At 41.5% G+C, this 13,624-nt stretch overlaps 1 protein-coding gene across 1 annotated transcript; it reads left to right on the forward strand.

Annotated features, from left to right (window-relative positions):
• The first annotated feature begins 12,103 nt into the window (after window positions 1-12,103).
• LOC136127632 (olfactory receptor 8B4-like) lies at window positions 12,104-13,030 on the forward strand. The gene is given in 3 exon segments (XM_065883261.1): window positions 12,104-12,753; window positions 12,755-12,951; window positions 12,954-13,030. Coding segments are annotated over 3 exon segments (921 nt in total). The 5' UTR covers window positions 12,104-12,106.
• The last annotated feature ends 594 nt before the right edge of the window (window positions 13,031-13,624 follow it).

The raw sequence follows: 13,624 nt of genomic DNA on the forward strand, positions 1-13,624 counted from the left end.
CACCAGCCCTGGTTACAAAAGTGTGTGCCCCAAGACAGAGCTCACAGCAAGAATGTTTTTTCTGATCTCTTGCCTCCAATTTGATTTTCATACTTGTGTAAAATTCTACCATATGGATGTATTATATACAATGAGCAATTTTCTACTGCTGTATACTATTTTAATATTTCCAAATTATAAATAATGCTTGGTTAACAACATTCAATAAATCTTTGAGTCTCCCCCCACCCTATCAGAATATATTCCTAGACAAGGAATTACTGAATTATACAAGATTTCTTGAATTTTATTGCAAAATCCCTTCTTGAAAGTTTACCTCAACTTGCAGTCTCACTACCAGCGTGAACACATCTGGACTGTCTACTCTGGCCAGACTCTGTACTGGTTAAGGGCGGCACTCATGAAAACTGATCACCTTTAATTTTGGTGGTGATGGTGTTTGTATCATTGTCTCTTCCTTTTACATCTTTTCTTTTTCTCTACTTCATAAACTACTTGTGGTATCAGGATGGGTAAGAAAAGAGGGAGCAAAACTGAAAATGTTTTCTCCACCCTTCTTTTCCTTCCTTATATACTCCTTTTATTTCTTAAATGGCTCTTTCTTGGCTTAATCATATTGCTGGTAATCCTTTTAATTCTAGGACGGGAACGTACTCTGGAGCCTTTATGTCTGTGATAATCTATTGTGAGGTGTCTTTCTGGAATATCTTTCTCCTACCCCCCACCCCCGTTCGTTTCTGCACCTCTGCTCTGTGCTCTCACAGCAGAACACTGCAGTCAATTTATCAAGTGCTGGTCACAATGTAGGGTCCTTGCTCACTTTCTTTTCTGTATCCACCCCTACCACAAATAAGACTGTAGGTTTTGTGTGAGCAGAGTCCCTGGTGTCCATTTTGAGACAGTCCCACACCAAGCACAGTGCCCGGCACATGCAGAGTGGGGATTTAACAAATATATGTTGGATGCAAGATTGGAGCATCTAGCAGTTTTAGCAGCTGACAGAACAGGGGCTTCCCTGTTTTGTCTTCTGGCAACACATTCTTCTCTTCCGGCACACAGATAAACACACGCTTGGCCCCTAGCGTCCCATCACTGATGCCTTGATTGTACTATTCTTATGTTTAGTCCTGATCCCCAATTGTAGGCACATGCCACCTGGCGTCTGTAGCAGGAGCCAGACCCTATCATATTTGTAAACCACAACTTTACACTTCTCTTAAGAGTAAAATGTACTGTGTTATATAAATGTATTGTGTTATATAAAATGTACTGTATTATAGTAAACTCTAAATCACTATCCAATTGAACATAGGGCTTTGAGGGAAATTTTATAAAATACCTACAGTTGGGCTTTCATTTTGTACTCCCCATTTTAACTAATATCCCAGAGACAGCATACTGAAGAAAAATTTGTACAATAAAGAAGTGAATCGTTCATGACACTCCCAAATGGGGTATGACACTCCCATTTCCCCCAGAGTAACAGAGACTATAAAGGCGAATGATTGTGTTCAAAAGATAAATACACCTGGAAAAAAGTCACCAAGACCACAATCTGGTTCTTCTTTGCTGACCTTGCAAAGCACCATTTCCTCAGAGCAAAGCTTTCTTTTTCTTTACTCACACAAATGAACATATTCTATGTCCTCTCAGAATTGCTTCTGGGGACATTTGATAAAACAAGAGTTTTTGAAACTTTGCAAGTTCCTTAGTAATTTATTGGGGAAGGTTACCACTTTTTCCTTTGTAATTAGAAGTAAATTGTGGGGAGACATTTTGAAACTATGAAACGTCATGTTCCTTTTCAATCTTTCACACCCTAGTTTTAGCATCCATTGATGGTGCTTGCCTGAATCTATTACTCTGATGGTTGTAAAATGGGGCCTGTCCAACTCCATCAAACCTTTGTTATTTGTTAGCCTGCATTTTCTCAGGAAGAACCTTTATTTCTTCTATATTTATTCATTCATTCATTTATATCATTGTGGACTCATACATTCTAATTTTATCTGATTTATGATTCATTATTGCCATTATTTACTTTGATGCTCAATTTGTCTACGATTTGTCCAGTGTGACCCTCCTCACACTGGATCTTACGTCCTTTTAATATATCTCCATTAGATTTTGAGCACTTTATTACTTTCTGGCAAAACAATCAGGCTCATCCTGTACTTTCCCTGCCCCAGCACTGGTTCTAATAAAGACAAATGGTGTTTAAATATGAGATATGACTATTAGGTGAAATGAGCTGTATTTAATGTAATTCTGCAAGCAGGTATTTAATGGGAGAATATTCGTGTTTGTAAAGTACTCATTTATATGTTTGCTCTTTGAGGATACCTGTCTATGTATAAGTGAGACTTGCTTTCTGTCAATAGGCCAATGCTCTGTGTTCCAAACCCGATGATTCCGAAGTATCACTTCTCACCACTTTTTACCTGCTCACATGACAGTTTCCTAGGTTCCCACCAGAGACTTGTGAGACTACATGAAAGGAAGAATTAGGCCTTGAGCGGGAGGAAAAAAGCCCCGAGACGCTTGTCCACACGTTTGGTTGTAGATGCCATTCAGTCTGGCCTCCTTAAAGATATGACTCCTTGTCCCATTTGCCTCCTTCATTCATGTATCTTGCAATGACTGTGATCTGAGAATGAAGGTGGACAATATTTTCACATTCAAGGAACTCATGTTCTTCAAACAGTAATAATAACATTTTATATGAGTTCTCATTTAGTCTTCCCTACAACTGTATGAGATAATTCTCTCTGCTTTATAGCTGGGTAAACTGAGGCTTAAATACGTTAAGGAACTTGCCTAAGATTGAGTAAATAGTAAGCGGTGGAGTAGAGAACTGAATTTAGACTGTCTGACTCTGGTGTCCACACTCCTACCACTCACTGCCTTCCAGAGGCTCAATCTGCATGTGTAAGAAACAGTGATGCACGTATATGCATCTCGTGCCAAGACCAAGGTCTTGCTGCCTTTGAGCTGAACAAGTCCATAATTCACTCTCATTTGAAAACAATTTGCCAAAAACAAATGTCAAGGGAGACACACTAAAGACTCTTCTCGTTACTCACTGCACTGATCTACTAGGGTCAGTAATATAAACGTGTGAGACCTCCTGGACTATGGTAATATGGATTATGAAGTAATATATTCAGAAAATGTTTATTTGAGGTTATATTCCCAACCTCAGATAGGTGATCTAACACAAGCTGAGAGCTTAATGCCTGACAGATACAGAAGGTGCTAAATAAATGTTGAATGAACCCTTAGTTAGATCTTAAAATACTAAATTATACAGTGTTTTGTTTTTAATTTTTAAATAGTTCTTCTTAAATTTGCAAAAGCAATGCTTGAGTGTTGTAAGAATATATAAATTTATAGGTAAGCAAAAGATTAAAAAATCTATGATCTTGCCACCTAGAGATAACTAACTACTCTTAGGATTTGGGTGTATATTTTTTCAGAATATTTGTGTGTGTGTAGTCGTGATGGCTTAAATTGGTTTGCAAAGACAATACACACATAAACATATACAGACACACAAAAACAGATGTGATCATATTATGTATGATTTTATAACTATTTTTCATCCTGTAACACACTGTAAGCAGCCTCTGTGTGAGTAAATATGTATGAAAATCATGATTTTTAACGGCTGTACTCATTATGTTTGAAGCTGTAAGGTCAGTGGAATGATGTGAAATGTTTCTGTCGGCTGCACAGAAGGACAACATTGTTTCCTTCTTTTCAAAGAACTTTTTAACAGTGATGTGTTCATCTGAGGATCCTAAATTCCTTTTCTAAGAGTAGCTTTCTCTTTGATTTATTCTCATGTGTGACATTCTGCACATCCCTCCCACCACCTTAGTTCAGGTTTCCTGGTCTCCAGCCCCATCCTTCTCCTTCGCCCTTTACCAAAATTCAAAGACAAGTCTGGAGATGTCAAGGCTCTCCCATTTTGCTCACCATCAACTACAGTGAAGTCCAAACCTGGACTTTGGGCTCCAAATGCGATTCTAGCTTCATTTATGCTTTACTTTCCCTAGTGGGGGAGAAGCTTCTATGTCCCAGGCAGGTAAATGAAGAAGCAACCCTTTCTCTTCCCCCTTATTCTCCCCACTTCACCCCAAAGGAGAGGATGGTTTATAGCAGGGGTCCCCAACCCCTGGGCCACGGACCACCAGCGGTCAGTGGCCTCTTAGGAACCGGGCTGCACAGCAGGAAGTGAGTGGTGCACGAGCTAAGTTTCACCTGACGCTCCCCATCGCTCGCATTACCGCCTGAACCATCGCCTCCATCGCTCGCATTACCGCCTGAACCATCCCCTCCATCGCTCGCATTACCGCCTGAACCATCGCCTCCATCGCTCGCATTACCGCCTGAACCATCGCCTCCATCGCTCGCATTACCGCCTGAACCATCGCCTCCATCGCTCGCATTACCGCCTGAACCATCCCCTCCATCGCTCGCATTACCGCCTGAACCATCGCCTCCATCGCTGGCATTACCGCCTGAACCATCGCCTGAACCATCCCCTCCATCGCTGGCATTACTGCCTGAACCATCCCCTCCATCGCTGACATTACCGCCTGAACCATCCCCTCCATCGCTCGCATTACCTCCTGAACCATCCCCTCCATCGCTGGCATTACCGCCTGAACCATCCCCTCCATCGCTGACATTACCGCCTGAACCATCCCCTCCATCGCTCGCATTACCTCCTGAACCATCCCCTCCATCACTGGCATTACTGCCTGAACCATCCCCCACATCGCTCACATTACCGCCTGAACCGTATCCCCATCCCCCGCCCCCCAACCCTCCACCCCAGCCCGGTCTGTGGAAAAACTGTCTTCCATGAAACTGGTCCCTGGTGCCAAAAAGGTTGGGGACCGCTGGTTTATCGGACTGATCAGAAATTGGGAGAGTTAATTTATAATGTGGCTTAATGTGGCCCAGCCCCCTTCCTAGAGTCTGTCTCATTTCCAGTCAGGACAGGCACATTCTCAGGATCTCCACTCATCTGTTCCATCTGCAGCTCTGTTTCTTTGTCGAGAACACCAACAGTTGTCCAGCTCAGTTTAGACCTGGATTCATAAATTTAGTCTATGGTGTGCAATGAGGGAGCTATAGGGTCCTTGGATGTAGATGTACAACCAAGCTGGGTCTTCCAATCAGCAATAAAGCTGCCATTTTTTTTTCCTGTCTGACTTCTGTATGTAATTTCTCAATTGATTCTGGACTCAGAGAGGGAAGAAGGATATAATTTACTATCATCATTAATCTACCCCAGCTACCTCCCACCCCTCTCTGCCATGTATACGATTCAAGTCTGTGTCATTTTCCATTCCCCAAATTTGCAGCGCTTCCCCTCCCCCCCCATATGACCTTTAATATTGCCTTTTGTGATTCCCTTTGCCCAGAACATCCTCCTGATATTCTCTGCTGGTAAACTTCTACTTATCATTCAAGACTAATAGCAATGCATTTCTAAAACCACATCATAAAGCAGACTGTGTTTCCATAGTAACAATGTAATAATTGGAGACTGTTTCCGAATAAAGATCTGTTGCAAAATCAAAGATACACTTTCCATAATACTATATAAATGATTTTTTTTATTTTTTGCGGTACGCGGGCCTCTCACTGTCGTGGCCTCTCCCATTGTGAAGCACAGGCTCCGGACGCACAGGCTCAGCGGCCATGGCTCATGGGCCCAGCCGCTCCGCGGCATGTGGGATCTTCCCGGACCGGGGCACGAACCCATGTCCCCTGCATCGGCGGGCGGACACTCAACCACTGTGCCACCAGGGAAGCCCTATATAAATGATTTTTAAGAGTAAATTATTTTCCAAGTTTTACAAGGTGTGCAGAAAGCTATTCCATGTATTGATTTTATAAGGAATTGCAAAGACAACAAAGTGTATACAGAGCCCATGAAAAACAGAACCTTACAATAACAATGACCAATATAAACACACACTAGCGATTTAATCATTAATAAAAATGATTTTTGTGTCATTAGCTTTCTTAGATGTTAAACATAATCCTTATTATTATTTGTTGTTGTTGTTATGGCCCACAGAGCATTAAAAAAGCTGGTCAGACAATTAATCAAATGCATTTCTGTTTAGCTAGAAAAGCAGCTTATTAAAGAAAAGAAGAGTCATTGGAGAATTGAAGGTTTAAAAAACTTTGTGTAGGAGTATGAAGAATGGTCTCCAGAATCTGGAATGTGTGTTCACTTTATCCTCTAAACCACATCCACACAACAGTTCCCGGGAAGGGAAAAATCATTCAAAATAAAGAAAATCTCTGAGAGTTTGTTACACCCTTTTAAGAAGGTGATTTTGGCGGGTGTGTCTGCCTTCATCACAGGGATGTGAGAAAGCTGCTCCACAGCCTGGAATGCTCTCCCTGAATCCACTCCCCGCCCACATTCCCCTTAATCTCCAGTCCCTATTCTACCAGCCAGGGTTCTTGACTGCAGACAGCAGACACTGATTCTGGTTAACTTCTTCAAAAAAGGGAGTTGTCAAGAAATGGGGTGGTTCACAGAATCTTAGAGCAGACTGAGGAACCAGTTTGTGGAGTCAGGCAGCAACCAGGGGAAGCCAGGTGGTGGAATCACAGCCAAGTTACACCTCAGAACCATCTGGTTAGGCTGAGCTGGCTGCTCCTGCTGGCACCAGCAACACCTGATGTTTGTTATTGATGATCGATTTTTTTTTTTCTTTCCTTGTGCCAAAAAGAAATATAAGTTGTTCTTGTTTCTTGTGTCACTTGCCCCAGACTCAGAGACCTGCATGGGAACATCTGAGCTGAGCTCAGGTCTTATGTTCTCTGGAGAGATTTCACAGAAAAAGGCCAAGTCCTGGCTCCATCCAAGGCTCACACAAGGGCGGATTCCCAAATGCAGAAGGAGTGCCAATGCTGGACAGTCACAAACGAACAACTATTTTTATCCCTACTTACTTTTTGGTTTTAAACCTGAATTTCACTTCCTCAGGGAGGCCTTCCCTGACCCTCCATTAAATGGGTTCATAGCACCCCATAACTTCTTCCTGGCACACTTACTGTATTTCTAATTGATTATTAGAAGTATCTGTTTATTCTAGGTTTCTCCATACAAATTACATGTTTGAAAGAACAGGGACTATGTACGTCTGTTTCCACTGTTGCCTTATTTTTAGTGCAAAACACAGGGCCTAGAATGTGATAAATGCTCTCTATATATCTGTCGGACCTTCTTTACTTCTACATTTCTTGGGTTATATTTCTAAATGATATTTATTTCCCCATCCCCCTAGCTGATGTTGACTTCTGGATAATTTCTCCTCTCCAAGTTACTTATTTTCTCTTTACCTGTGTCTAATAGGCTGTTTAACATATTCATAGAGTTGCTAATTTTAACAATCATGTTTTTATTGCTAAAAGTGCTATTTGAGGGAATTCCCTGGTTCAGGAACTAAGATCCCACAAGCTGTGCAGTGTGGCAAATAAATAAATAAAGTTCTATTTGAGTCTTTAAAAAAATATGCCTTGTCAATTTTGTTTTTTCCTTCATTATACTTTCAATTTGTTTTTTTTTTCCTTTGAATACATCAAGTACATTTTTTTTGTATTCTGTCCCTGATAAGCCTAATAGTTTTGCAGGTCTGGTTGTATAGGTTGTGATTTTTCATTTATGGTGATTCTCATCCTGGTGGCTTACTTTGTATTTGTTTAGTGGTTTTCATTAAGAGCTTATGATCCTTGGATATTTATCTGGGGAAAGTCTCTGATATCTTGATTTAAACTGTATTTTTCCAAGAAGGATTTTTTTTTTTGGTTATATATGTAATATGAATTTTCCACGTAAAACACAGAGGTGGTTAGAACTTTTCAGGGGATACTTTATCTCTTTTTCTGCCCTTCTAGAGCCAAGGCCAAGACAGATACATATCTGTGCCCTATTCCTGTATGAGCTTGTCTCTTCCTCTAGTTAAGCCATGGAAGATGTTTCCCTTTGGGGATCTAGTATTATGCATCAATAGGTTCCAAACTCCCAACCTGCTTGATTCCCAGGCTTTATCTCTTATGTCCTGCATAGGCAACCCAATTAAACTCTGACTCTGGGCCACAGGGCATCTACTAGTTCCCCAAGGGCAAACCCTAGGTTCAGTGCTTGTGCACCCCTCTGGATTATTACTTCCTTATTTTTTCTCTTTTTCTCTCATAGGAATTCACTTAGTTTCTGCCAGTTCAAAAATTAACAAATAGATGATTTTTATATTTTATTCTAAATTCTTGGTTTTGTTATATCAGGAGAGATTTTTCTGAATATAAAGTTTGCAAGATTGCTGGAAATAGCTAACCTTAATACTTATTGGGTGATGAATAAATGAATACACTGACTTCTACTCTAATGAACAGAGATAATTCTTTCTTACTCTTCCATTGCTGGGTGATTGCTACACATCTGCTAACCTGTTATTTAAGAGGGGGAAGTGCAGTGGGTAAGAAATTATGTACTAGAAAGAAATAACTATTTTCTTCACAAAAATAAACCTCAAAAACATCATCTAAATATGGAACTGGAAAAAGATTTCTCTGAGTAGTGAGGGGGAATCAGACCAAGTAATCCTGACCTGTACTAGAAACTGTCCTGGCCCCTAGAGGGCTTCTGCTCTCCCTCAACATTGGATAAACTGCCATAAACTTTCTGCTTTGTGGTGTTTTTGGAGACAAAGCCAGAGTGTTCCAATATGACTGAGATGCTGGGGATGACAAAAGAGGAATAAGAGTACGGAGAGAGAGAGGGAGGGAGGGAGGAAGGAAGGGAGGGAGAAAGAGAGAAGGAGGGGGGAAGGGGGAGAGAGAGAGAGAAAGGGAAAGCTGTATTCTTTCATGACTGAGTCACAAAGCATCACTTCTATCATACTCTTGGCTTGAGAAATCCCAAGTCCCTGCCTAGATGCAAGGTTAGAAAGCATAGACACCATCTCTTCATGGGAGGAGTGTTAGTACCATTGTACCAAGAGCATGTGGGATGTAAGATGCATGTATGTATGTATGTATGTGTATGTGTGTGCTAGAATGGACATCTTTGGAAAGAATAATCTGCCACACATGCACATTGTCTAGTTGTTATAAACATAATACACAGAAAACATCCAGCATAATGCCAGGTGCTCTGCAGTTGCTCCATATGCATTAATTCCTTTTCCTCTTGATTTCCTCCCTTTTATATGAGAAACAAAGGGGGGTTTAAGAGAAATAAGATAGATGAGAAATAAAAAAGGTACTTTTGCATGTGTTATCCTACTGAAAGTTGGTAGGTTAGTAAATCTCCATTTTATAAACTAGGGAATTATGCCTCAAAGGTGTTTAGTAATTTTAGTGTTAAAGTAATTCTGCAGGATGTTTATTAAGATATTCATTTGTTTTTGTTCTCCATTTATGTTTTAAATAAACTTTTAATTGAAGGGTAACATAAGAACACAGTTTGATGAATTTTCACAAACTGAACACATCCATGTAACCAGCACCCCTGTCAGAAACAGGACATTGTCAGCAATCCTGAAGCACCCTTTATAGACCTTTCCAGTCACTAGCCCCCAACTGACCAACCATGAATAACTGCTATCTGACTTCTAACATCAAAGATTAGTTTCCTTGCCTTTGAACTTCATATGAATAGAATCATAAAGTATGCCTTCTTTTGTCTGTGGCTTCTTTTGTTCCATAATAGGTTTGTGACGTTTATCTGTTTAACTTTCATGAAACTTTTTGGCACGTTTTTAGGGTATACATGTGTATACTTATTTTTATTTGGTGTACATCTAGGAGTATAACTGCTGGGTCAAAATGTATGTATATGTCCAAGTTTGTTAAATACTACTAATCGATGTATTGTACCATATACAGCAATATACAACAATATTATACCATGGTACCAATGACTGCAATATAGAATTGTACCAATGTTTTATTCCTTGTTCCTATGTAATTCTTCTCCCCCTATTCCCCTTCCACATACTTCAGGCAGGTAACTATGGTTTTAACTTCATTTGCTTTAGGGTTTTTTGCTAGGTATAAATCAGAAGCAGCCCGAAGTTAATGCTTTCCCACTTTTAAGCCAAAATCTACTGATGAGATAGTACTGGTTGGCCAGGAAGAGTAGGTTCAGGGAAGGAGAACTCTCAAGGGAAGGAGGGTGAAGGACAGAGAGACTCCCTTGGTCAGAAAGTGGATAGAAGTCAGTGGGTCTAGGAGACAGCAGGAGCCAGGGGACCTGAATAGCTGCTTATGCTCTTTTTAGTAGGGTGACCATGTAATTTGTTATCCAAATCCAGACACTTTTGAGAGTGAGAAGGTTTGCTATTAATAATTACACAGGGATAATGGATGTAAATCAGGACTGTTCCAAGCAATCTGGGATTATTTTAGGCAGCTTCAGTGGAAACTTACAAATGTAGTTGCTCACATATCTTTGAATATTTCTTAGAATATTCATGTAACAGATCACATGGAGAACAATTTTGTCATCTGAAGGATGACAGGATTAAAACCTTTAGGTACATCTCCTGTTAATACCTTAGCCTGCACACATCCATCGAGTAACTTTGTAAAGCGGGGTGTGTGTGTGTGTGTGTGTGTGTGTGTGTGTGTGTGTGCGCTTCTATGCATATGTGATGTGATATTTTAATCTCCTCATATATAGTAAAAGCTGGCCTATGGCCCTTAGTAGAGCTGAGGGTAGGTGGTATTTGGGGCGGGGGGTGTCTCCACTGTTCTGAGCAGCTCATGGTGCTAGAAACATTTTGTCTGAGGTGCTTTCCATATCACCTACAAGTCTGACCTAACTTTTTTTTTTGTCCTATTCTCAAAACTCCCTTTGAAAATTTAGAAATAGTGGCTGAAATTAGTTTGGGATCATCCTCTCTTAATGTCAAGTGTAAGTGCCAAGCTTTAATGAAGGACAGGAAAACTGAGGGTCCCCCCTCCAATTCAACACTAAACAACATGAAGTCCTTGGAGATAATGAGAAGTTTGAGTAGAACACCTGAGTCCCAAGATGCTAGGTAAACTTCATCATCCAGGCTGTAAACAATTTCTTCCCTGTAGGGACACATCTCTCAGAAATTCCCAGGGGGTTGAAACTGTATCTAATCAGATCCCTGAGATCATCAAGTAGCATAAAGTTCTTCATGATATGCCAGCTGGGGTTCTGGTGAAAATGAGCATTGCTGTTTTTTTTCTCCTATAGTTGATGTATATACCATCTGGGAAAATCCACAAACAGAAATCTTGGTCTGTTCCTAGAGCACCTTGGAGACTGGGGTCGGTAAAAGCTCTGATTCTCAGCACCAACGGAATCAGAAGAGTTAAAACTTGAGGCTGTCTTCTTTATGCACTAACACCATTTTCTCCTTTGAGATAATGGAAAAAGAGATTGCATAGGGCCCAGGACTTTGGGGGGCAAGGAGGAGGAAGGTGAATGTCTGACTCCCATTTTTCCTGATGGCTTTCTTTTAAACTCACAAATAAGGGGTCTGGGATGTATTGAGCCCTTCCCTACTCTTAACACTGACTCTGGTGTAAAATGCAGTGAAGGGACTGAGAGGAGGAAGGTAGAAGGTGCAAACAGAGGGGACACTCTTGGCTTTCTCCCCATGGCGGGAACCCCGTATCTAGTTGGGAGAGGGAGGCAGGATGAATGGAGACAATGGCGACAGGAGAGCTCCTGTCTCTGAGCCTGAGGCAGTGGGCTCGGGTTGTACTCCTGCTGGCTCTTGGAAGGTCTTTCTGAGAGCCGCTGGGCGGCCGATTCAGGGGCTCCATCCCCTCATCTCCCAGGTGGGGACAGAGCTCTTGCTGCCCATGCTAACAGACTCTAGCTTGGATTCACGATCAACCCAGGGGAGCTGAGATATAGTCACAGACACATTGTCGATAGCTTGGGGGGGCATAGATGAGAGAAGAAAGGCACAAAGGAGGGCATCCATGCACTGACTCATCTTCTAGACCTTTCTTCCATCAGCCATGCTTGTGCCTATAACCAGTCTATGTATTTTGCCCCTTGTTTCCACAGACAGCTCCCCAGAAGAGAATGGCTCTGAGAAACAGCTCCTCAGTGACTGAGTCTATCCTTGTGGGATTATCAGAACAATTAGAGCTGCAGCTCCCCCTCTTCCTACTGTTCTTAGGGATCTATGTGTTTACTGTGGTGGGCAACTTGGGCTTGATCACCTTAACTGGGCTGAATTCTAGCCTTCACATTCCTATGTACTTTTTCCTCTTCAACTTGTCTTTTATAGATCTCTGTTTTTCCTGTGTGTTTACCCCCCAAATGCTGAATGATTTTGTGTCAGAAAACTTCATTTCTTATGTGGGATGCATGACTCAACTATTTTTCTTCTGTTTCTTTGTCAGTTCTGAGTGCGGTGTGTTGGTATCGATGGCTTATGACTGCTATGTAGCTATCTGCAATCCTCTGCTGTACGTGGTCACCACATCGCCTCATGTCTGTTCTCTGATGATGTTCGGTTCGTATGTGATAGGGTTTTCTGGGGCCATGGCCCACACCAGAAGCATACTGAGACTGACCTTCCGTGATTCCAACATCGTTGACCATTACCTGTGTGAAGTCCCCCCCTTCTTGCAGCTCTCCTGCACCAGTGTCCACGTCAATGAGCTGGTGCTTTTTATTGTTGTTGGCGTGGTCATCACAATACCCCTTATCAGTATATTCATCTCACGCTTTGATTCTCTCCAGTATCCTCCGTATTCCTTCCACTGAGGGCAGGTCCAAAGCCTTTAGCACATGTGGCTCCCAAGTTGCTGTGACTCTGTTCTTTGGGTCAGGGGCATTCACCTATTTGAAAACCTCTTTTCCTGGATCTATGGACCACAGTAAATTTGCCTCAGTCTTCTACACCAGTGTGGTTCCCATGCTTACCCTCTGATCTACAGTTTGAGGAATAAGGATGTTAAAGTTGCTCTGAGAAAAACCCTGGAGAAAGTGCTCTTCTGATGGTTCTGTTTGCATCAGTTATGTACCGGTAAGCGTCGTACTCAAGAATCTTTTTATCTACAGGTGTAGGAACTTTAATCTTTTTTCCTTAAGGGGGGCGTTCTCTCTACTTAAAACAATCGCACATCCCTTGCTTATACTCTTTTTGAGGTTTATACTGGGTCACTGTATGCAACTTAGCATCTATTAAGTGCCTACTGTTTATTAAGTGCCTACTGTTTATTAAGTGCCTACTGTTTATTGGACTCTACACTAGGTCCAAGAGATGAGCAAGATGAGGCTCTATGCCTTCCATCCTTTTCTTGGTAGGGTAAATGGGTTTGTCCAAGCAACTTTTCTGGCTGGGAGATGGGGCAGGTGGTGGTATGAAGGTCCAGGAGAGTGAATTTATTTTTTTTCTTCAGTTATGGGAGCAGGCTTACCAAAGACGAAAGGTAGATATACCTTGGGCCATAGGTAAGGTAAGTCTCCCAACTCTTAGAGAGGTTGCTTGGCTAGGAAGATTGTAAATCATTCCTTTCATATGCATCCATGTACACACAAGAGAAAGCCTCACTTAAGAGTTCTTTACATGGCCTGAAACGTAAAGATAAG

Source organism: Phocoena phocoena, chromosome 8 (genome assembly GCF_963924675.1).
Source record: "Phocoena phocoena chromosome 8, mPhoPho1.1, whole genome shotgun sequence".
Classification (NCBI taxonomy): domain Eukaryota; kingdom Metazoa; phylum Chordata; class Mammalia; order Artiodactyla; family Phocoenidae; genus Phocoena; species Phocoena phocoena.